Source organism: Globicephala melas, chromosome 5 (genome assembly GCF_963455315.2).
Source record: "Globicephala melas chromosome 5, mGloMel1.2, whole genome shotgun sequence".
Taxonomy (NCBI): Eukaryota; Metazoa; Chordata; class Mammalia; order Artiodactyla; family Delphinidae; genus Globicephala; species Globicephala melas.
The window spans coordinates 25,578,048-25,596,874 of NC_083318.1; the positions used below are offsets into that span (position 1 = coordinate 25,578,048).

The 18,827-nt window shown below is 37.9% G+C and overlaps 1 protein-coding gene across 1 annotated transcript in view; it reads left to right on the plus strand.

The window, feature by feature from the left end:
- The window catches only part of LOC115857188 (bifunctional heparan sulfate N-deacetylase/N-sulfotransferase 4), a 287,117-nt gene that overhangs the window by 218,163 nt on the left and 50,127 nt on the right, over positions 1-18,827 (plus strand). The window contains exon 7 of the mRNA XM_030863980.2: positions 13,838-14,020. Within this exon, the coding sequence (XP_030719840.2) occupies positions 13,838-14,020 (183 nt within the window). The remainder of the gene's footprint in view (positions 1-13,837; positions 14,021-18,827) is intronic.

The following is an 18,827-nucleotide window of genomic DNA, read 5'->3' on the forward strand; positions in this document are numbered from 1 at the left end:
CGGCTGGGACCGTGAGCCATGGCCACTGAGCCTGCGTGTCCGTCTGGAGCCTGTGCTCCGTAACGGGAGAGGCCACAACAGTGAGAGGCCCGCGTACCGCAAAAAAAAAAAAAAAAAAAAGTTAATCCAAATCAATATTATACATGGATATTGATTTAACCCATGTTAAAGTAAGTTTTAACGCAGATATAAGCATTACCTATGTTAAAGTGTTTAGATAAAATAATTTTAAAGGTACCATATCACTGTGAGCTATTAAAGAACTATTATTGGAAAACATATGATTATATAATAAGATTATTATATAAGAACTCTACATGTGCTACATTGAACCTTGCTTCCTGCAGGGTAGGGGATTCAATAAGACTATCTTAACCAGAATCCATAACTCTCTGGCCACTTTTAGTTATAAGAACATTATAAATATTTTAAGTTGAAAGTTGTGATTTTAAACCCAAAGATTTTTCCTTCTCCCAATGTTGACTGTGTCTGCTTGTCTCCCCAGTAGCTTGGAGTTTGTGTAGGTGTGCACACAAGTCTACATATGGATGTGCAAGTGAATATGTCTGAGCGCATATGTGCATGAGCGTACCTGCACATGTGTGTGTGTGAAGAGTATATGTGTGAGTGTGCAAAGTCTGGTGTCTGTTCTTGGCAATGTATGTACTCTTTATTCATGAAATCCTTCTTGTTCTGGAGCCAACTTTTCTAAAATAAAAATAGGTACTCTAGCTTTCTTTGTTTTATGTCAGCATGACATATTTTTCTCCATCCTTCTACTTTTAACCTGGTTGAGTCATATTTAAAGTGGGTTTCTTGTAGACAACATATAGAGTCTTGTTTTTTTAATCCATTCTTATCATCTCTAATTGTTGGATTTAGAACATTTACAATTAATGGGATTATTGATAGTTGGATTAGTATCTACCATGTTATAACTGTTTTCTATTTGTTGCATTTGCTCTTGCCCCCCTTTCTTTTTTGGTTTTTGCCGGTTTTAATTGAACTTTTTTTTTTTTTTTTTGCGGTACGCGGGCCTCTCACTGTTGTGGCCTCTCCTGTTACGGAGCACAGGCTCCAGACGCGCAGGCTCAGCGGCCATGGCTCACGGGCCCAGCCGCTCCAAGGCATGTGGGATCTTCCCGGACCGGGGCACGAACCCGCGTCTCCTGCATCGGCAGGAGGACTCTCAACCACTGCGCCACCAGGGAAGCCCTAATTGAACATTTTAAATGACTCCATTTTATTTCCTCTTTTAGCATGTCAATTATACTTCTTTTAAAAAGATTTTTAGTGGTAGCCCTAGAGTTTGCAATATACATGTTAAACTAACTTGTGATTATTTTCAAATAGCACTGTACTGTTTCATATGCAGTGCAGGTACCTGTACCAGAGTATTCAGAATTCTTCCTTCCCATTCCTTATGACATTGTGTATCTATAAAGTGAGTAGTTTAAAGTATAAAAATATACTTTAAAAGATTGAAAATATTGTTAATTTACAGAAAATACTTTGAGATAATTTCAATCTCTGTCTGCCAGTCATTACTAAGAAACCCCTTGTCCCACTTCTCTTCCATTCCATTACTTTGGCAAATCCCCAATTCTGGAAGAGTTCAACTGTCTGCCCCCTTCAGATCTATAGCTGGCTTCTAACTGACAAAATACTGGAGAATATCATACAGCTTGGAGTCTCTGTAAATGTATGTGGTATCAACAGACCCCTCAGAGCAGCCATAGCAAGAGCCTGTGCTTCCCTTTTGAACTTTCTGTCTGGTTCTCTGTAGCCACTGTTTTAGAGCTTTTGTTTCTCAATCTTTTCTTCTATTCATTCCTCTATTGTTTCCTATTTTGGTAAAATTGTTCCAGTTACCTAAGCCAGAAAATTGAGTGTCATCTTTGATCGCTTCTTTTTTTCACTTTTCACATATGATCAAACACAGATCATTAGAGATTCATTATTTTTTCCATCTTTATAGAGATATAATTGACATATTGTGTAAGTTTAAGATGTACAACAAGGTGATTTGATACACATACATCACAAAATGATTACCACTGTAAGGTTAGTTAACATCTCCATCACCTCACATAATTATCATTGTATGTGTGTATGTGCGTGCGCGTGTGAGTGCGTGTGTGTGTGCGGTGAGAACAATTACGATTTACTCTCTTGGCAACTTTTGAGTATATAATAGAGTATATGATACGGTATTGTTAGCTATAATCACTATGCTGTCCATTAGATCCTCAGAACTTATTCCTCTTATAGCTGGAAGTTTGTATCCTTTGACCAACATCTCCCCATTTCTCTCACCTCAGAGCCCCTGGTAACCACCATTTTACTCTCTGTGACTATGAGTTTGACTTTTTTAGATTTTTTTAGATTCCACATATAAGTGATATCATATAGTATTTGTCTTTCTCTGTTTACCTTATTTCACTTAGCAGAATGCCCACGAAGTCCATCCATTGTTTTAAATTGCAGGATTTCCTCCTTTCTCATGGCCGAATAATATCCCATGACCTCCATGTCTTTGGGGTCAGTTACTGGAAGATTACTGTGATCCTTTGGTGTTTCCTTGATTTTTCATGTTCTTTGAAGTCTTGCATCTGCATCTTCACATTTGAAGTAGTCATCACCTCCTCCAGTCTTCAGTAACTGACTTTGGGAGAGAAATACCTTCCTTCAGCCCTGCTAGAGATTCTGAGGTTTTCTCAGTCCTTCTTAAATACACTTTCTCCACACTTCTTCTCTCTTGTGAGAGAGTTCTTAATTGTATGCCTTCTCTTGATCCTGTAACGTAGCAGCATGGCTTCTGACAGTCTCCCTTTTGCTTTCCCAGGGGTGGAGCTAAAGCTGAAATTTGTAGTCTCTTAATAGGCCACCAAGTCTGCTGGTTCCCTGCGCACGTTCATTCGTTGTCTGCCGAGGCTCTAGCTGCCCTTGGAGCGTGCACTGAGAGCCGGCCACAGGGTAGAAGTGTGTGTGGGTGAGGTGTGCAGGGCTCTGGGGTTTCCTGTAGGCCATTTGGGGGAATCTGCAGACAGGCATGCCCAGAGGCTCCTGGATGGGCTTCTTGATGGAGTCTGAGAAGCAGTTAGTAGGACCCACAACCTTTGAATCCCTCTGAGAGTCTTATCTGCGGCTCTCCCAGCCTCTTCCCACCTCCCAGTCACACAGCTCATGACTCAGCATGCTGGATGGAGTGAGAGACGCGTAGCCCTCTTTGGCAGCACCCTGCATAGCTGAGGAAGCTGGGTGCTCCCTCACAAGCTTTCACTTTCCCCCTCAGGAGAAATCAGGGGTTGAGAAAATGTCTCTTGGCCCTGAACTATGCTGTCTTGGGGGAAAGATGATGTGAGGTAAACTCAAACTCTTCCTCTTACCCTCTCCAATGCATCCAAACTCATATTTTTTTTTCCTCTCTAACGGTGGTGTGCTGGAAATTCTCCACTGGAATCTGGACTTCCACAAGGGGTCTCTCATCAATGGGTGATTGTCTAAGACAGTGTTCTCCAGGGACCCCTGGACCGAATCCAAGAGGGGCCAGACTCAGTTCATAGGCCACTGCAGGGACCACAGCTGGGACTGAGGTCTGTATGCCTATTACTGTCCCCCCACCAACACACACACACACACACACACACACACACACACACACACACACACACACGGGGGATAGACTCCTTCTAGGTCCCTTGGCATGTGATGCTGGGTCCCACAGCTCTCTCAAAGCACTTTGGTCCATGGATGTATGCCAGATTGTTATTGTTTGAAGGAAAGACACAAATAAGGGGCATCTTATTCCGCCACACTGCTGACATCACTGCTGGAGATTGATTAGCTTAATATCACTCAAATCTATTTAATTTCTCTCCTTTCCCATGGCCACTGGCCAGGTCATCATTATCTCCCAATCATATGCCTAGAAAAACCTCCTAAATGACTCCTGACCTCCAAACTTCACCTTTTTTCATAAGGCACTCAGGATATATTTCCTAAAATGCATATCTGACTATCTCTCACCCCTACGCAAAATCTGTCAGTGTTTCTCCATTGTTCTTAGGGTTAAAGCCCAAGCCCTTCAAGAATTTAAAAGATTGATATGACTGGTCTTTTCTTTTCTCTTGCTGCCTTACCCCCTTGCATGGACTACATTGCATTTTTAGTTTCTGGAATGTAAACTTTCACCAACTGCCTTTCACATACACAGTTCCTTCTTCTAACACATGACCTCAGCCTCATGTCACCCACTTCTACTCCAACCTATCCTCTCACCTGAAGTGTACCTAACTCATCACTTTTCAGATCTTAGCTCCAAGGTTCTTTTTTTTTTTTTCAAGAAGCCTTCCGCAAGTCTTAGATCAATGCCCAACTGCCTGCATCTGTGTGATGTCGTAGAGCAGGGAATTTCCACTTCACATTGTATTAGAATCTGCTATGTTCTTTTCTATATCAACACTTAATCCTAGACTCCTTTAGGCAAAAACTATTCATAATTTATTCACAATTATATCTCCAGTTCCTAATAGACTGGCACTTAGTAGGCATTTAATAAATATTTGTCAATTGGTTGATTGTTTGAATAAATAAAAATTACTTTTTTCCCCCTGAAAACTGTTGAACTCTGAGGCTGTTACTGCAGCTTACACCAATCACTAATGGACATGTTTTCTCTACCCAGGGGCTGAACTGCCCGTGATTATTCGCGGGGTTATGAATTTGCACTTCAATGACTTTTATGTGGCATCACTGCAACATGGTTGGAAAGGAGATTTCTTTTCTTGAAAAGAGAGTAGTGCTAAGTAGCTCAGATGGAAAGCAGCTTTGGTAGTTTGTCTTTGTGTAAAATGGTAGATCTTTGTCCAAAATCAGGGCATTCTAAAAGGCAGTTACTGTCACATCTAAAACCTCAGTTCTGACTTGACTATTAAAGCAGGACAAAACACAAATATATGCAATAACAATGTGGTTGTGAGCATGTGTTGCCTTTTAATGACTTAGGCCTCTATTAATGTACAAGAAAAATGGAGAGTTAAGCTCCTACTCACTGAAATAGAGCAGGAGCCTTCTGTTCTCCGTTAGAACAGCTGCCCTATTTCCGGCTGCTTTGACGAAATCACTGCCCAACTTCTTTATTCAGGAGGATCAGTGTTTACACTCTAGTTGGTCTTGAATCAAAACAGTCCTGATTTGTTAATAATTCACTAACCAAATATTATGACTGAAAAACTGGGACACTGGTAAATAATCAGATGCAGAATGGAACTTCTGTTGCATTTAATCTGATAATGGAAATGGAAAACACAAATTAAAAAAATGTAATTTAGCAGTTCATTGTATCCTGTTAAATGCCAGCTGTTTTCAGGGATTGAGGATAGAATGTTTTGGTTTTCCCCTCATATCTTTAGAATATGGGAATAATTGGAAAGCAATTAAGTTATTTCACATTTTCTACTAGCAAAAGAAGGGTATGGTACCAAGGATTCATTTGTTTATTCAATAAATATTTGTTGTGCGCCTAGTATTGCCAGACTTCTTACAAACCCTGAGGATATAGCAGCAGTAGAGTGTCTAGACACAGGGAGCTTACATTCTAACATGGGAGTGTGGAAACAATAAATAACCAAACAAATGCATAATATGGCAAGCGGTGAGTGCCTTTAAGGGCAGGGGAGAGGGCTGGAGTTGCTCTTTGATTTGGGGTGCATGGGGTAAAGCAAAGCAGACAGCAGCTCATGGCACTACCACCCTTGAGTCCTGTCTCTAAAATCTCCTCATGGCACTTTTTGAAATGAAACAAAGGATTCTATTTAACAATCTCCTCCTATACTGATTTTTAACTGCAGCTGTCAGAGGTGATTCTGGGGGATAAAACTTGCATTTATTAAGAAATTACATGAAGACTACAAAAGAGCTTCATATATTAGGTATCAAACTTAGTGATTTTTCCTCTGGTGTAAATATACCCAACATTTTCTGTTTTGACTAAAAATCACAGTAATTATCATAAGCACCACATATGCAGTTACTTCAGCGGAACAAAGAAACACCGACTTTGCTTCCAAAAGATATTATTGTCGCTGAGATATATATCAACTGATTTAAAATTATATTTGATATGTTAACTACTCCATAGTTACCTTAATTGAATGTGCATAATGATGATAAATTTTATACAATGTTTTTCATTTTACAAAATATTTTGGAATTCCCCAACTCATTGGAGCATCACATAGAACTGTAAAATAAGGTATTGTTTCCGTTTACAGTAGGAAAGTCAGAGATTCAGAGAATTAATTGATATGGTAAGACAGAGACAGTCCTCAAACCCAGACATTCTGGTTCCAAATTTCACATTGCTACTGTCCCACTGTGTGCAAACCAAACCAATGTGAATTATAACAGCAACCCAAAGTCCTTTCTCTATATTTTCTGACTCATGCAATAGAGACTCCCAGGATAATATTTTAATTGCTAACTCTTTTGTTTTTTAAACTGTTTGATTAGCATTATTTTCTTCATTAAACCTGCTCCAAATTAAAAACAAAGGTTTAGTTTGGTTTATGAGAAAAGGTTTAGTTTGGGGTTTTTTTGTTTGTGTTTTTTTACACACCCAAGAAAAGTCTTCCTTTTAATAGTCAAGGGTGTGGGGTATTAAAACATCAACTAAGAATAGTAATTAATTATAAATGCCTGTGGTGATGCACATCTTACATGAAACCACATTGAAAGTCACGTGGAGCAAGAGAGCTCCCTCTGCTTAGTGGTTTCACTTAAGTTTCCTGAGTGGTTGAATCAATAGATTCAGTAGAGTTCAGTTTACTCAGTAGAGAGTTAAAGCCATGAACTAAATCATTCCTACTTTTTTCCTGTCCATGTGCCCTACAGATGGTGAGATATGTTTGATTTTGGAGCTATTCTTTGCTTCTCTTTCTTCCTTTTGTTCTCTTCCTTCCTGCCCACCTGCCTTCTTCCCTCCCTCCATGCTTCCCTCCCTTCCTTCTTTCCTTCTTTCTTTCCATTCTTTATTCCTTTCTTCTTCTCCTCTTTTTCTTTCTCCTTCTAAGAGTAGTTCTTAGAGGGATATATCTTGAAGGGTCTGTTAAAATCAAACATGTTTCTTTAAGATTGGAAGGTTGGAGTTACTTTTAATTTCTATAACACATTTATATTAAGAAATATGCTAGGGCTTCCCTGGTGGCACAGTGGTTGAGAGTCCGCCTGCTGATGCAGGGGACACGGGTTTGTGCCCAGGTTCGGGAAGATCCCACATGCCGCGGAGCGGCTGGGCCCGTGAGCCATGGCCGCTGAGCCTGCGCGTCCGGAGCCTGTGCTCCGCAACGGGAGAGGCCACAGCAGTGAGAGGCCCGCGTACTGCCAAAAAAAAAAAAAAAAAAAAAGAAATATGCTAATCTTTGCAAATGAAATAACCATTTCTCTCTTCAGTGTGAATTATCTTGAAACGTTCAGAGTCAATAATCAGTTGAAACGTATGTATGTAGAAATATAAATATTGAAATATTGACTTTTATTTCTTATACTTCTAAAAAATTTTAATACATAAGTGAAATTTTATGTTGGATCAATTCTAGGAAAAGTACACAAAGAAATATTAGTTTTAACCTAATATTGTTACAAATAAAATCTACCAGGTAATTAAAATAATAGAAGGAGGAAAAGCAGAAAATAGAAGTTAGATGAACTTGCGGCCAAAGTCTCTGGCAGAACACTGGCTGTGAGAGAGCACGGGTTCTGAACCCGCATGCCCAACTTTGAGCACTGGTTCTGAACCCGCATGCCCAACTTTGAGCACTGGTTCTGAACTCGCATGCCCAACTTTGAGCACTGGTTCTGAACCCGCATGCCCAACTTTGAGCACTGATTTGCTAGGATTTCCTCTGTAGTCTCAGAAAGATCACTTAAACCCTTTGATCTTAATTTCCTTTTCTTTAAAAATTAGGATGAGTTCTTAGTACCTAATCAATACAACAAAAATGAACATAAAATCCCATGGCAAAGTTATTAAATAAATTCACATTTAGATTCAACAACATCATGTGTTTAAAAAAGATCAGTCATTGACCAATCATTCAATATATGATACATTTTTTAAAAATAAACTTGTATATCTCAATAGTGAATTCCAGTCTAATGATGGGTTTTAGATTGAGTGGCAGAGTAATATAATTATATTAGGTTTGGGCAAATATTCCTTACTTTTGGCATCTGAGGACATAGATGTATGCATATACCAACTTATTAGTTGCCCAGGACCAAAAAGTAGTGCTGGGGGGCCTCTAATTATTTCACAACAATTACGTCATTGGTGTTTAAATCTGGAAATGTACCGGCGGCATACAAATTGGTAATGTTAAGCATGATCCGACTCTTAGTATCTTTTGTCTGGTTCCAGCCCATATTCAGAAAAAATGAAGACATAAAATTGCCTTTTATAGGAAAAATATGAGTAGATTCCAAAGCACATAAGATGAGCCATCAAAGATGCCTTCCCCTTTTTTCTATCTATCTTCACATTTTATGAGAACTAAAAGCCTAATCAATAATTTAACAAACTAATGGACATATTTTTAGACACAATGGTCTCTTTCTGAAAAGCAGTACACTGACAGGGCCACAGAGGCAAAAATGGAAACTAACTGCTAATATTTAATGTTTGTCTTGAAAAGTTCCGTGCTGTGTCATGAGCACAGGGCAAGCTGCCTTAAAACAGAGTACATCTCTTCTTTCTCTGCAGAGCTATTGTTTCTGTATTTGTTATAATAATGTGTTTTTCCTATGAGCTATGTATCCAACAACTCCGTAAATGATATCATTTTTAGAGGCACTATAAGACACAGAACTGATATCCAAATATTTAATGTGTACTTTAAATAAGAATACATGCTCTAAAAAGATTTTAAATTCTAATTTAAGATACTATACTTGATATTCTGGTTATGGATATTAATATCCATACAATTTACAATGACATTGTGCTTGCCATACAAGTAGGAAAAGCCAGAAAATTATTCTGGTATTGGCAGTCTGAAAATATTTTAGCTCAACTTAGAGAGGGTTGATGCTTCATTTTCTGGATAAAATAAAGCCTTTGTTTTTTATTTTATTTTTCCCTTTTTCCTTTATCCTTTCTACTTAGTAAGAGAGGCAAAGTAAAATGCTATACAAAACAATTGTATGACTTGCAGCTAAAGACTCAGAAGAACAGCCACTTGCCCACATTTACATAATATTGATACTATCCTGTTTGTCTCTACAACAGGCAGTGCTTTTACCCACATTTAAAGATTATCCTTAGAGTTCCATTATTTTTATGCAATTCCCTATTATCAAGATTTATACATCACTTTATTTAAAACCTCCTTTTTCCTTGGACTCTAGACACATCATTAAATGGATTTATTCCACAGGTAAATGATCTTCCTAAATTTAGTGCATGCATATTGCATCTGACATTGAGAAATGCTGTTATATATTTTTAATGAATAATTAGACTATGAGAGTGCCTTCAAGATTGGTTTTTAATTTTTACAACAGGTAAAAGGTAGAATGTAGATTTGTTTCTTGTTCGGTTATAATGGAGTTGAGAGTGTTGAGAGTTGAGGAAGGCGCATGTGTAGCAGCGTCAATGACAAGGTGGGGGGCAGCCCAGAGGCCAGCTTGGTGATAGAAGCCCGACCTCGGTGACCCCTCTGGAAGGCCTGCTGCAGGTGGCCTGCTGACATTAGCATTTTATATCTTATTCTTAAACTCATCCATCGAACACGGTGTCATTGCCCATGTTTATCATGTGAGAGGTAAACTGCTGCTTGTCTGAATCCATGCAGATCTCTGAGCTGCAATATTTCAAGGTACAGTGGGTTTGCATCTGCAAACCATTTGCACCAATGTAGCACAGTCATACCTTTTCTAGATGATGCTTTGGGGAGTACTGAGCCAGAATAGTCTTACTGTATCCTTAAGGAAATAACAATCAAAATAAATAAATATATAATAGCACAGAATAAGTGGAGGAACATACACTGTCATATAAAAAATAATAGCAATATGCTATGTCTGTGAGAAATTATTTGCAAATATTTCATACTGCATTTCTTTCCACTTCCCTTATTTATGCTTCAAACCTCATACATTCTTAATTTGTCTTATTCTTCCTACACTCTCTGAACAGGTTTTGCTTTTCCTTTTTATAAACAAGCCATGTGGCCAGAAATACTAAAACTAAAATGTTCTGTCTGCACAATAGCTGCTTTTAGCAAGTCAGATATGCACAGTTAAGCTGTGCTTGCAGAATCTTTCTTCTGAAAGTGCAGTCAATTGACCATGTACCAGCACGAATATATTTCTAACCAGTAAAGCATGTACACATGCTACCCTGTACACAGTGATTTCAACTGTTGTGGCCAGGGTGCTCATCTTTTTTCTTGGCAAAGGAACATTTAAATGCAGAAGCATGCCTCAGCTTAGAACCATGCAACATCTCCAGACCCTGCTTTCTTCCAAAGGTGGATTTTCCGTTTGCCCTGCATCAATGTTACACTTCCTTCAGAAAGCAAGGCTTGTTCTCCTAAAGAGATTCTGGATAAATGACTTAGAATTAGTGGGCCACAAAATCATTTAGAAGCATTATGGCAATACCCTAACAAAATGGTATACATCTGCCCATGATATAAAAATAATTTTTACAGTATTCTTCAAGTAGTATTTTTATTTACAATTTTGGCAGATTTTAGACACTTACAGGTGCCTTAAAGTTTCGTCTTAAAATAACAGTGCTAGAGGGCAGGTGGCAGATTTCTAGGACGTTATTGTATTTCTACAGGCATTCAAGCGCTAGCCGGGTTTTTCAGTCCCAAGAAACTATAATTATCATGGAGAACACTGCTTATACTGTCTTATTTCTTAATTACAGTAGCAACATGAGATAAATGCATACTTATTGGGATCAAATGCATATTATTTTGTGGTGATTACAAAGACGTTCTCATGACAATGATAGCAATTATATGGTCATCAAGTACTGATACTATGTTATGTTCTAAAAACTCTATAATTAAAGTCCTGCCAAGAGGGCACTTCCTATTTGAAAAAAAGAAAAAGAGCTTAAGAGTGAGGGAGAGTTTGACCAATGTAAAAATCAGTGACGTAGTTACCCTGAGTCTGTTCAAGTGATTCCACATGAATCTTAAGATCATTTTATCAACTAGCATTTGAGGGCTTTAATTTAAATTTCTATCCAAGCAAGCTATGTAAAGAATATTCTTTAAAATAGCTTTTCTCTTTTTTTGACCTTCAGAATAAAAAGCTTTGAATATACCCTGGGGGTGGGGGGGTGGAAATGGACTGGAAATATGATAGGAGTGATACTGCCTTCAAAGATAAATTTGCAGTCTGTCAGTAAAATTCTTTTCAAATATTATAAATCGTTGTCTGAAAAGTTTTCATGTAAGATTCCAAAAATAATTTATGTTCTGTCATTCTGATTTTTAAAAAAAAGACTTTAAGTTGCCAAGATAATACTTACATAAATTTTCCACTTTCTTCTATAAATAGATACTCTTTGTCTTTTATTTTCAAAACGGCAAATGGAAAACAATGATGGATGTCAAACTCTATACATAAAACTATTTGGGTGAAGGTTTCAGATATATCATGTGTCAGATTTGCCTAGCTTTTAAATTCTGCTCTGCTATTGACTAGATGTGAGACTTGAACAAATTATTTCACTGTGCCTCAGTTTCTTCATCTGTAGAAGGGGACAATAACTGTACCTACCTTATAAGATTGTTGTGAGGACTTAATCATTCCATACAAGTAAAGGGCTTAGATTTATGCCTAGCACATAGTAAGCTCTATATACTTTTTAGGTGATATTTACAGGGAATAGGCCAAGTTCTCCCACTCTCTTCCCCACCTTCAACCTTGGTGAGGAGTATCTTTACTCATCTTAATGGACTTTCCTCAGAGGATCCTTTTCAGCATGCTAGTAAAGGGCATTCCATGAACCTGATACCTTTGACTTACACTACCTTATCAGAATGTTGTTTTTTTAATTCTTATGCAAACTAATGCTCTATTATTTTTTTCTTCTAGTTTTATTGAGATATAATTGACATACAGCAGTGTATAAGTTTAAGGTGTGATTTGACTTAACATACATTATGAAATGATGACCACAATAAGTTTAGTGACCATCCATCATTTTATATAGATACAGAATTAAAGAAATTAGAGGGCTTCCGTGGTGGCGCAGTGGTTGAGAGTCCGCCTGCCGGTGCAGGGGACACGGGTTTGTGCCCCGGTCCGGGAAGATCCCACATGCCGCGGAGCGGCTGGGCCCGTGAGCCGTGGCCATTAAGCCTGCGCTTCCGGAGCCTGTGCTCCGCAACGGGAGAGGCCACCACAGTGAGAGGCCCGCGTACCGCAAAAAAAAAAAAAGAAAGAAAAAGAAAAAACGAAATTAGCAAAGAAATATTTTCTCCTTATGATGAGAACTTAGGATTTCCTCTCTTACCAACTTTCATATATAACATAGAGCAGTGTTCGTTATCTTTATCATATTGTGCATCACATCCCTCATAGTTATTTAGCTTGGAACTGGAAGGTTGTACCTTTGGACTACCTTCATCCAATTCCCCCTCCCCCAGTACCCACTACCTGCCACCGGCTCTGGTAGCCACAGATCTGATCTCTTTGTCTATGAGTTTGTATATTTGTTTGTTTGTTTGTTTTTGAGGTATAATTGGCCTACCACACTATATTAGTTCCTGGTTCACAATATATTGATTCATTATTTCTATACATTTAAAAATGACCACCATGATAAGTCTAGTTACCATCTATCAGCATACAAAAATATTAAATATTTATTGACTGTATTCCCCACACTGTACGTTTCATACTCATGAGTCATTAGACCATACACACACAAAAAAAGCAAACAAGTTTTCTTGAGTTTGATTTCATTTCAACCTGTATACATATCTATACCAAAAAAGGTCTGGAACAGTTTTTTAAATTTTAGAACTGGTCTAATTCTGGTTCTTCTCTAGGTTGGGAGTTATTGGATTATTGGATTTGATAGTTTTGATTCCACAATGGGGGAAAAAACTGATATGTAAAGTAATACCATACTTTTAATGGGCAGTGAGGGGATGTCAATCCCAATTTCAATTTTTATTTTAAGAGTGAGCTTAAGAGTGACTTTGAAATAGAAATCAAATGTGTGGCTTTCTACCTGTATTAGTCTTTGCAAGCTGCCATAATGAGACACCACAGACCGGGTGGTTTAAACAACGGACATTTATTTTCTCACAGTTCTGGAGGCTAGAAGTCCGTGATCGAGGTGCCAGAAAATTCAGTTTCTGGTGAGACTTCTCTTCCTGACTTAAAGACAGCCGCCCTCTGGCTGTGTTCCCAATTGGCCTCTTCTCTGTGCATTGCAGGGGGGAGGGATAGAGAAAGAAAGAGACAGAGAGAGAGGGAGAGAGAGAAAGAGAGAGGGAGGGAACGCACTGTGGTGTCTTTTTATAAGGGCATCAGACCTATCAGATTAGGGTCCCACCCTTATGACTTCATTTAAGCTTAAGTACCTCCTTAAAGAACCTATCTTTGAATACAGTCACATTGGGACATACAGTTTCAACATATGAGTGTGGGTGCGGTGTACACAATTCCATCCATAACACCCCACCTGAAATGATAATGTACTTCTCATGAAATTCAGCGTTTAGGTGAGGTACTTCCTAGGGCTTCTATGCCACTTTTGAGCATATGCATATGATATTTATGGTCATTTTTATTTATTTTTCAGATCAGCATTTTCATGACCCATTTGTCAAACTATGGGAATGACCGCCTCGGGCTGTACACCTTTGTGAACTTGGCCAACTTCGCGCAGAGCTGGACCAACCTGAAATTGCAAACTCTGCCTCCAGTGCAACTAGCCCACAAGTACTTTGAGCTCTTCCCTGAGCAGAAAGACCCTCTCTGGCAGGTAACACTGCACATTCTCACCTGGGCTGAAAGAAAAGAAACTAGCAATTTGTGAGTGCCGAGTTTGTGTTAGGAACTCTGCTGGAGATACTAAAACTGTCATTTAATGCAAACTTCTTTTTTATCCAATAGTTTCATTCTCTTCAATAATATTTTTTATTTGTTTTATGGATTAAGTGTTCGTATTTTGGATTTGTTTTTCTGGGATTTTGTTAGTTGGTCAGTCAGTTTGGAAGTTTTGCGTTGAGGATGTTGTTTTATTGTTGGTTTTTTCTCAGAGCTAATCACTTTGGCTTGCATTTAGCGTGGGCACTAACTAGCAGTAAAATGGTTAGGCATTGGGTATCTAGGAAGATAGAAACAAAGGACCACAATAATCTAAGAGCATAGAATTAGACCCTGATGTGTGTGTGTACAACACAGATAGTCTAAATAAAAAAGGGAAAAGCAATTTTTACTTCATGCTCATACAGATTCTATCTTTAAGATGTCTTTGTGCATTTTTTTTAATCTAATCTTTTGCTAGGATCATATCTATTAATAAAGAAGGAATTGTCAGTTTTAGGATTGCTTTTATGAATAATTCAACTTTATGTGGGAGCTACTGAGCCTCAGTGCATGAAAATGTAAACGAGCTGCTTCTTACCATTTATCTAGGAAAATGCCACCTTCCACTTTCTCGGTTCTTTATGCATCAGATTACATTGACCCACACAATCAATAAGCTAGCTGCAGAGAGCAGATCATATGGTCTCCTGCTAAGTAGTCAGTAGAGGGCTAGCATCCTCATTAATGAGAAATCACTGCAAAACAGACTTTTTACCATCCTATCTCCCTCTCCTGTGTTTCTATTCCATAATTCATGTTACATGCCCCTCTGTGTCTATATGGTCAGGAATTCATCCACTGTATGTTTATTGAGCATCTACTATGTATAAGGCAAGGCTAGTTGCTCTTGAGAATGCAAAGAAAAACAAAATGCAATATTTTCTCTCAAAGTCAGCAGAACATTTCCTTGTTATTCTTATTCACTGCTATATATTTCAAAATGTGTTTTAAAACTGCTACAGTAAGTCATACTTTATTTTGATGATTTATTCAGCAGCTTGACCAGCTATATGTTTGGTGTATATATTAAGTAGACGAATAAATAGATAAAGACATAGTTCTTGTAGTGTATATAGTCACACCACGTAGATGTTGAATTTCATAAAGGCAAAGCTTTGTCTCCCATAAGTGGTAGTTACTCAGAAGTGCTCACATACTTATAAAATTGATAAATCATTGACAGTAAATCAGTTCTTTTTTCACACGTTTATTTATATCTATAATTCATGGTTACAGTAACAATAAAAAGTAAGCAACTTAACAAATATGGCAGACAGATGATCTAAAAAATGAGTCAATGGCCCCAAGCTCTACTCTTTCTTTTCCTTCATAAAAAAAAAAAATGTTTTTTTATGAAGAATTTGTATTTCTTAATATTGTGTGAGTTTTTATAAGTAAAGAATTGTATTTATTGATACTTTTGGTATCAGTGACACTGTTCATTTTGTTAGGGAATGAATATAATCAAATACATGCCAGCTCCAATAAGGTTTGGTTAATATGATTATTTTATTTTATTTTACTTTATTTGTTTTTTATTCATTTTTATTGGAGTATAGTTGCTTTACAATGTTGTGTTAGTTTCTTGCTGTAAAGCAAAGTGAATCAGTCATACATATACACATATCCCCTCTTTTTAGATTTCCTTCCCATTTAGGTCACCACAGAGCATTGAGTAGAGTTCCCTGTGCTGTACAGTAGGTTCTCATTATGATGATTTTAAATACGATGATGGAATGCTTGTTAAATATGAAATACTGTGCTAGTTGATTGGAGGTATAAATGAAAATTAGAATGAGAAAGTAGAATTATTCCTTGAGAACTATGTAACTTTGGAAGACATGAGAACATATACATACACAAACAAAACATTTGTGAGTGTGACTTTTAATTTTGAATAGCATCATAGAGGTAAATTCCTAGGGAGTTCTTAATAAGTGATACAATTAATCAGAAGAGGCTTCAGAGAGTTCACAGATTTTTGTTATTGTTGTCATATATATGTCTATTATCAAAACAGCTTATTATAAGAGTATTTAAGTAACACTCAAGAGTAAATGTTTACTAAAAGACTCCTGTTTTATCACATGAATTATATCCTTTATATGGTTTCTCTTTTTAAATTTATTCATTTTATTTATTCTTTTTTTTTTTTCTTTCTTTTTGGCTGTGTTGTGTCTTTGTTGTGGTGCGTGGGCTTCTCACTGTGGAGGCTTCTCTCGTTGCGGAGCATGGGCTCTAGGCACGTGGGCTTCAGTAGTTGTGACACGTGTGCTCAGTAGCTGTCGTGCACGGGCTTAGTTGCTCCACAGCATGTGGGATCTTCCCAGACCAGGGCTCGAACCCGTGTCCCCCGCATTGGCAGGCAGATTCTTAACCGCTGCGCCACCAGGGAAGCCCTATATGGTTTCTTTTGACTGAAAAATAAAGTTGCAAACATTTCCCATTAACAAAAGTGCCATATATTCTCAAATATATTTAAGAAAGAAAACAAGGAATAGAAAGCAAAATAGTGGTTAAGTTGAACAGGGAATTATTCACATACATGAGATTTTGAGAACAGTAGACTTACTGAAACAAATCTGATAAACTTTGCCAGTCATAAAGGGTGTCAGAAAACTGCAAATGATCAGGTAAAGATAAAGTGCATAATACTTTTGAGTTCCTTTCCCTGGTGGTTTTCTCCTCTTCTCATATTTGTATTTCTAACATCAAGTAAAACAGCTAAAGGCGTTATCATCATGTCCTTTATACAACATGAATTTAATTTTACAAAAAACATTTCAGCATAACCAACACTAATTAAATGTTTTTTGTTTTTGAGGGTTTTTTTGCGGTACGCGGGCCTCTCACTGTTGTGGCCTCTCCCGTTGTGGAGCACAGGCTCCGGACGCGCAGGCTCAGCGGCCATGGCTCACGGGCCCAGCCGCTCCGCGGCATGTGGGATCTTCCCGGACCGGGGCACGATCCCATGTCTCCTGCACCGGCAGGCGGACTCTCTACCACTGCGCCACCAGGGAAGCCCTAATTAAATGTTTTTTAGTCCATTCATCACAACCCTACAGAGTTAGGATCGATTAATATTACGTCACTGCCATTGCTATACATTCTCTAAAGTAAATGTCGCAGGTACTTTATTGTATTTATAAACATACCTTTTTATTTAGTGCATTTCACTTTTAAAAAGTTATCTTTCCTTAGATTTTCAATTCACACTTTTTTATTACCACAAATAAAAAGAAAACATGCAAAATGATAATCTTAACATCTATTTAATTCCCTTTGGTTCCTTATGTAAATTTTCATTAGCACCAACTACCATATATGTGAAAACTGCTTTGTCACCTAATTAAAAAGTGCAATATGAATATCTGTCAATGGACAGCATGGTAAGTACAATGCAGAATATATGTGTGCCCTTCACTGGAAGTGGAGTCTTTCGGAGTTGTTTACTATGAGAATATGTGCTGAGGACACACACGGAACTCTATCCCTAGAGTATATCCTCCTCAGTATAGTCCCTGGTGTGTAAGATTCTTAAAATTATACTCATGGGTTTCTGTTAATTCATGTCCCTTTTTGTTTGGGTAGAATAATCACTACAAAGCATAAAAGAATAAGGTTTCCTCTTTTTTTCTTTAACCTCTTATTATAGAAACCAAAACCACAACATGGAGGCAGTTGGAAGGTCAGATTCTTGCACATTCACTAATCAATGCTTTTAAGCTCTCAAGCTGTCAGGTTAGCTCAGTCTCAATCTTCAGTCAGTCACTCCAGAGTCTCACTATCAATAAACATGCCAAGCGTGATGTGGTTTCCTGCTTGCCTGTGTGACCAAGACTATGGTCAAAGAGCTGCAGTTTCAAAAAAAAAAAAGAGCTTCAGTTTCTCTCTTTCCAGGCCAGTGTCTCCAGGATTAAAGAAGTAGGGAAGTAAAGCCACAGTGTGCTGACCTTAGGGAGTTAGTACCTTAGTTGATTGTAGCCGTGAAATCATCCAACTCCAGCTTAGAAACAATGAGATTTGAACGTCTGTGACATAAACATATCACAGGGTCTAGTGACATACACATTGTAGATTCTATTAGTTTGTGTCTATTGAAGGAATGCTGATGCAGAGAATTACAGATTGTAAGAGCAGGAGAAGTTAGGGACATCTAGCCCAACTTACTCATTTTAGACACTTAAGGAGGTGAAATGTCTTGTTCTAAGTCACGTGGCTTATTAGGGACAAGTCAGGACTAAAGCTCAAGTTGCCTTATTTCTAAGCCAGTGTAGTCCCAACCACACCAAGATGATAGTTTTACATTTAGAAAAATAAATCTACTTCTACCATCGACTGTCTGTGTAGAATGAAATATCAGGAATACCTTGTGACCTCTGAAGAATCTGATGGGGTATTCAGTGTGAGTTTTTGCAACCTATGCTTCTGAAGTACCTACATAATAAAAAGAAAGGTCTTTGCCTTCGTGTAATTTACAAACCATAATAGCATCTGGTTATGTGAACAAAATGACATCAAAACTTTGTCTTCAAATTTTTTCCTCTCTTTTCCACTCTATACCTTATTTATCACTCTATTATTGCACTTACCTTATGGTACTGCAGACACTTGTGCTTGTCATACACCAGCTCATGCAATCCTTAAGGAGTGAGACTGTGTTTATTCATTCGTGTTTGTAACCTAGAACCTAGCGTAGT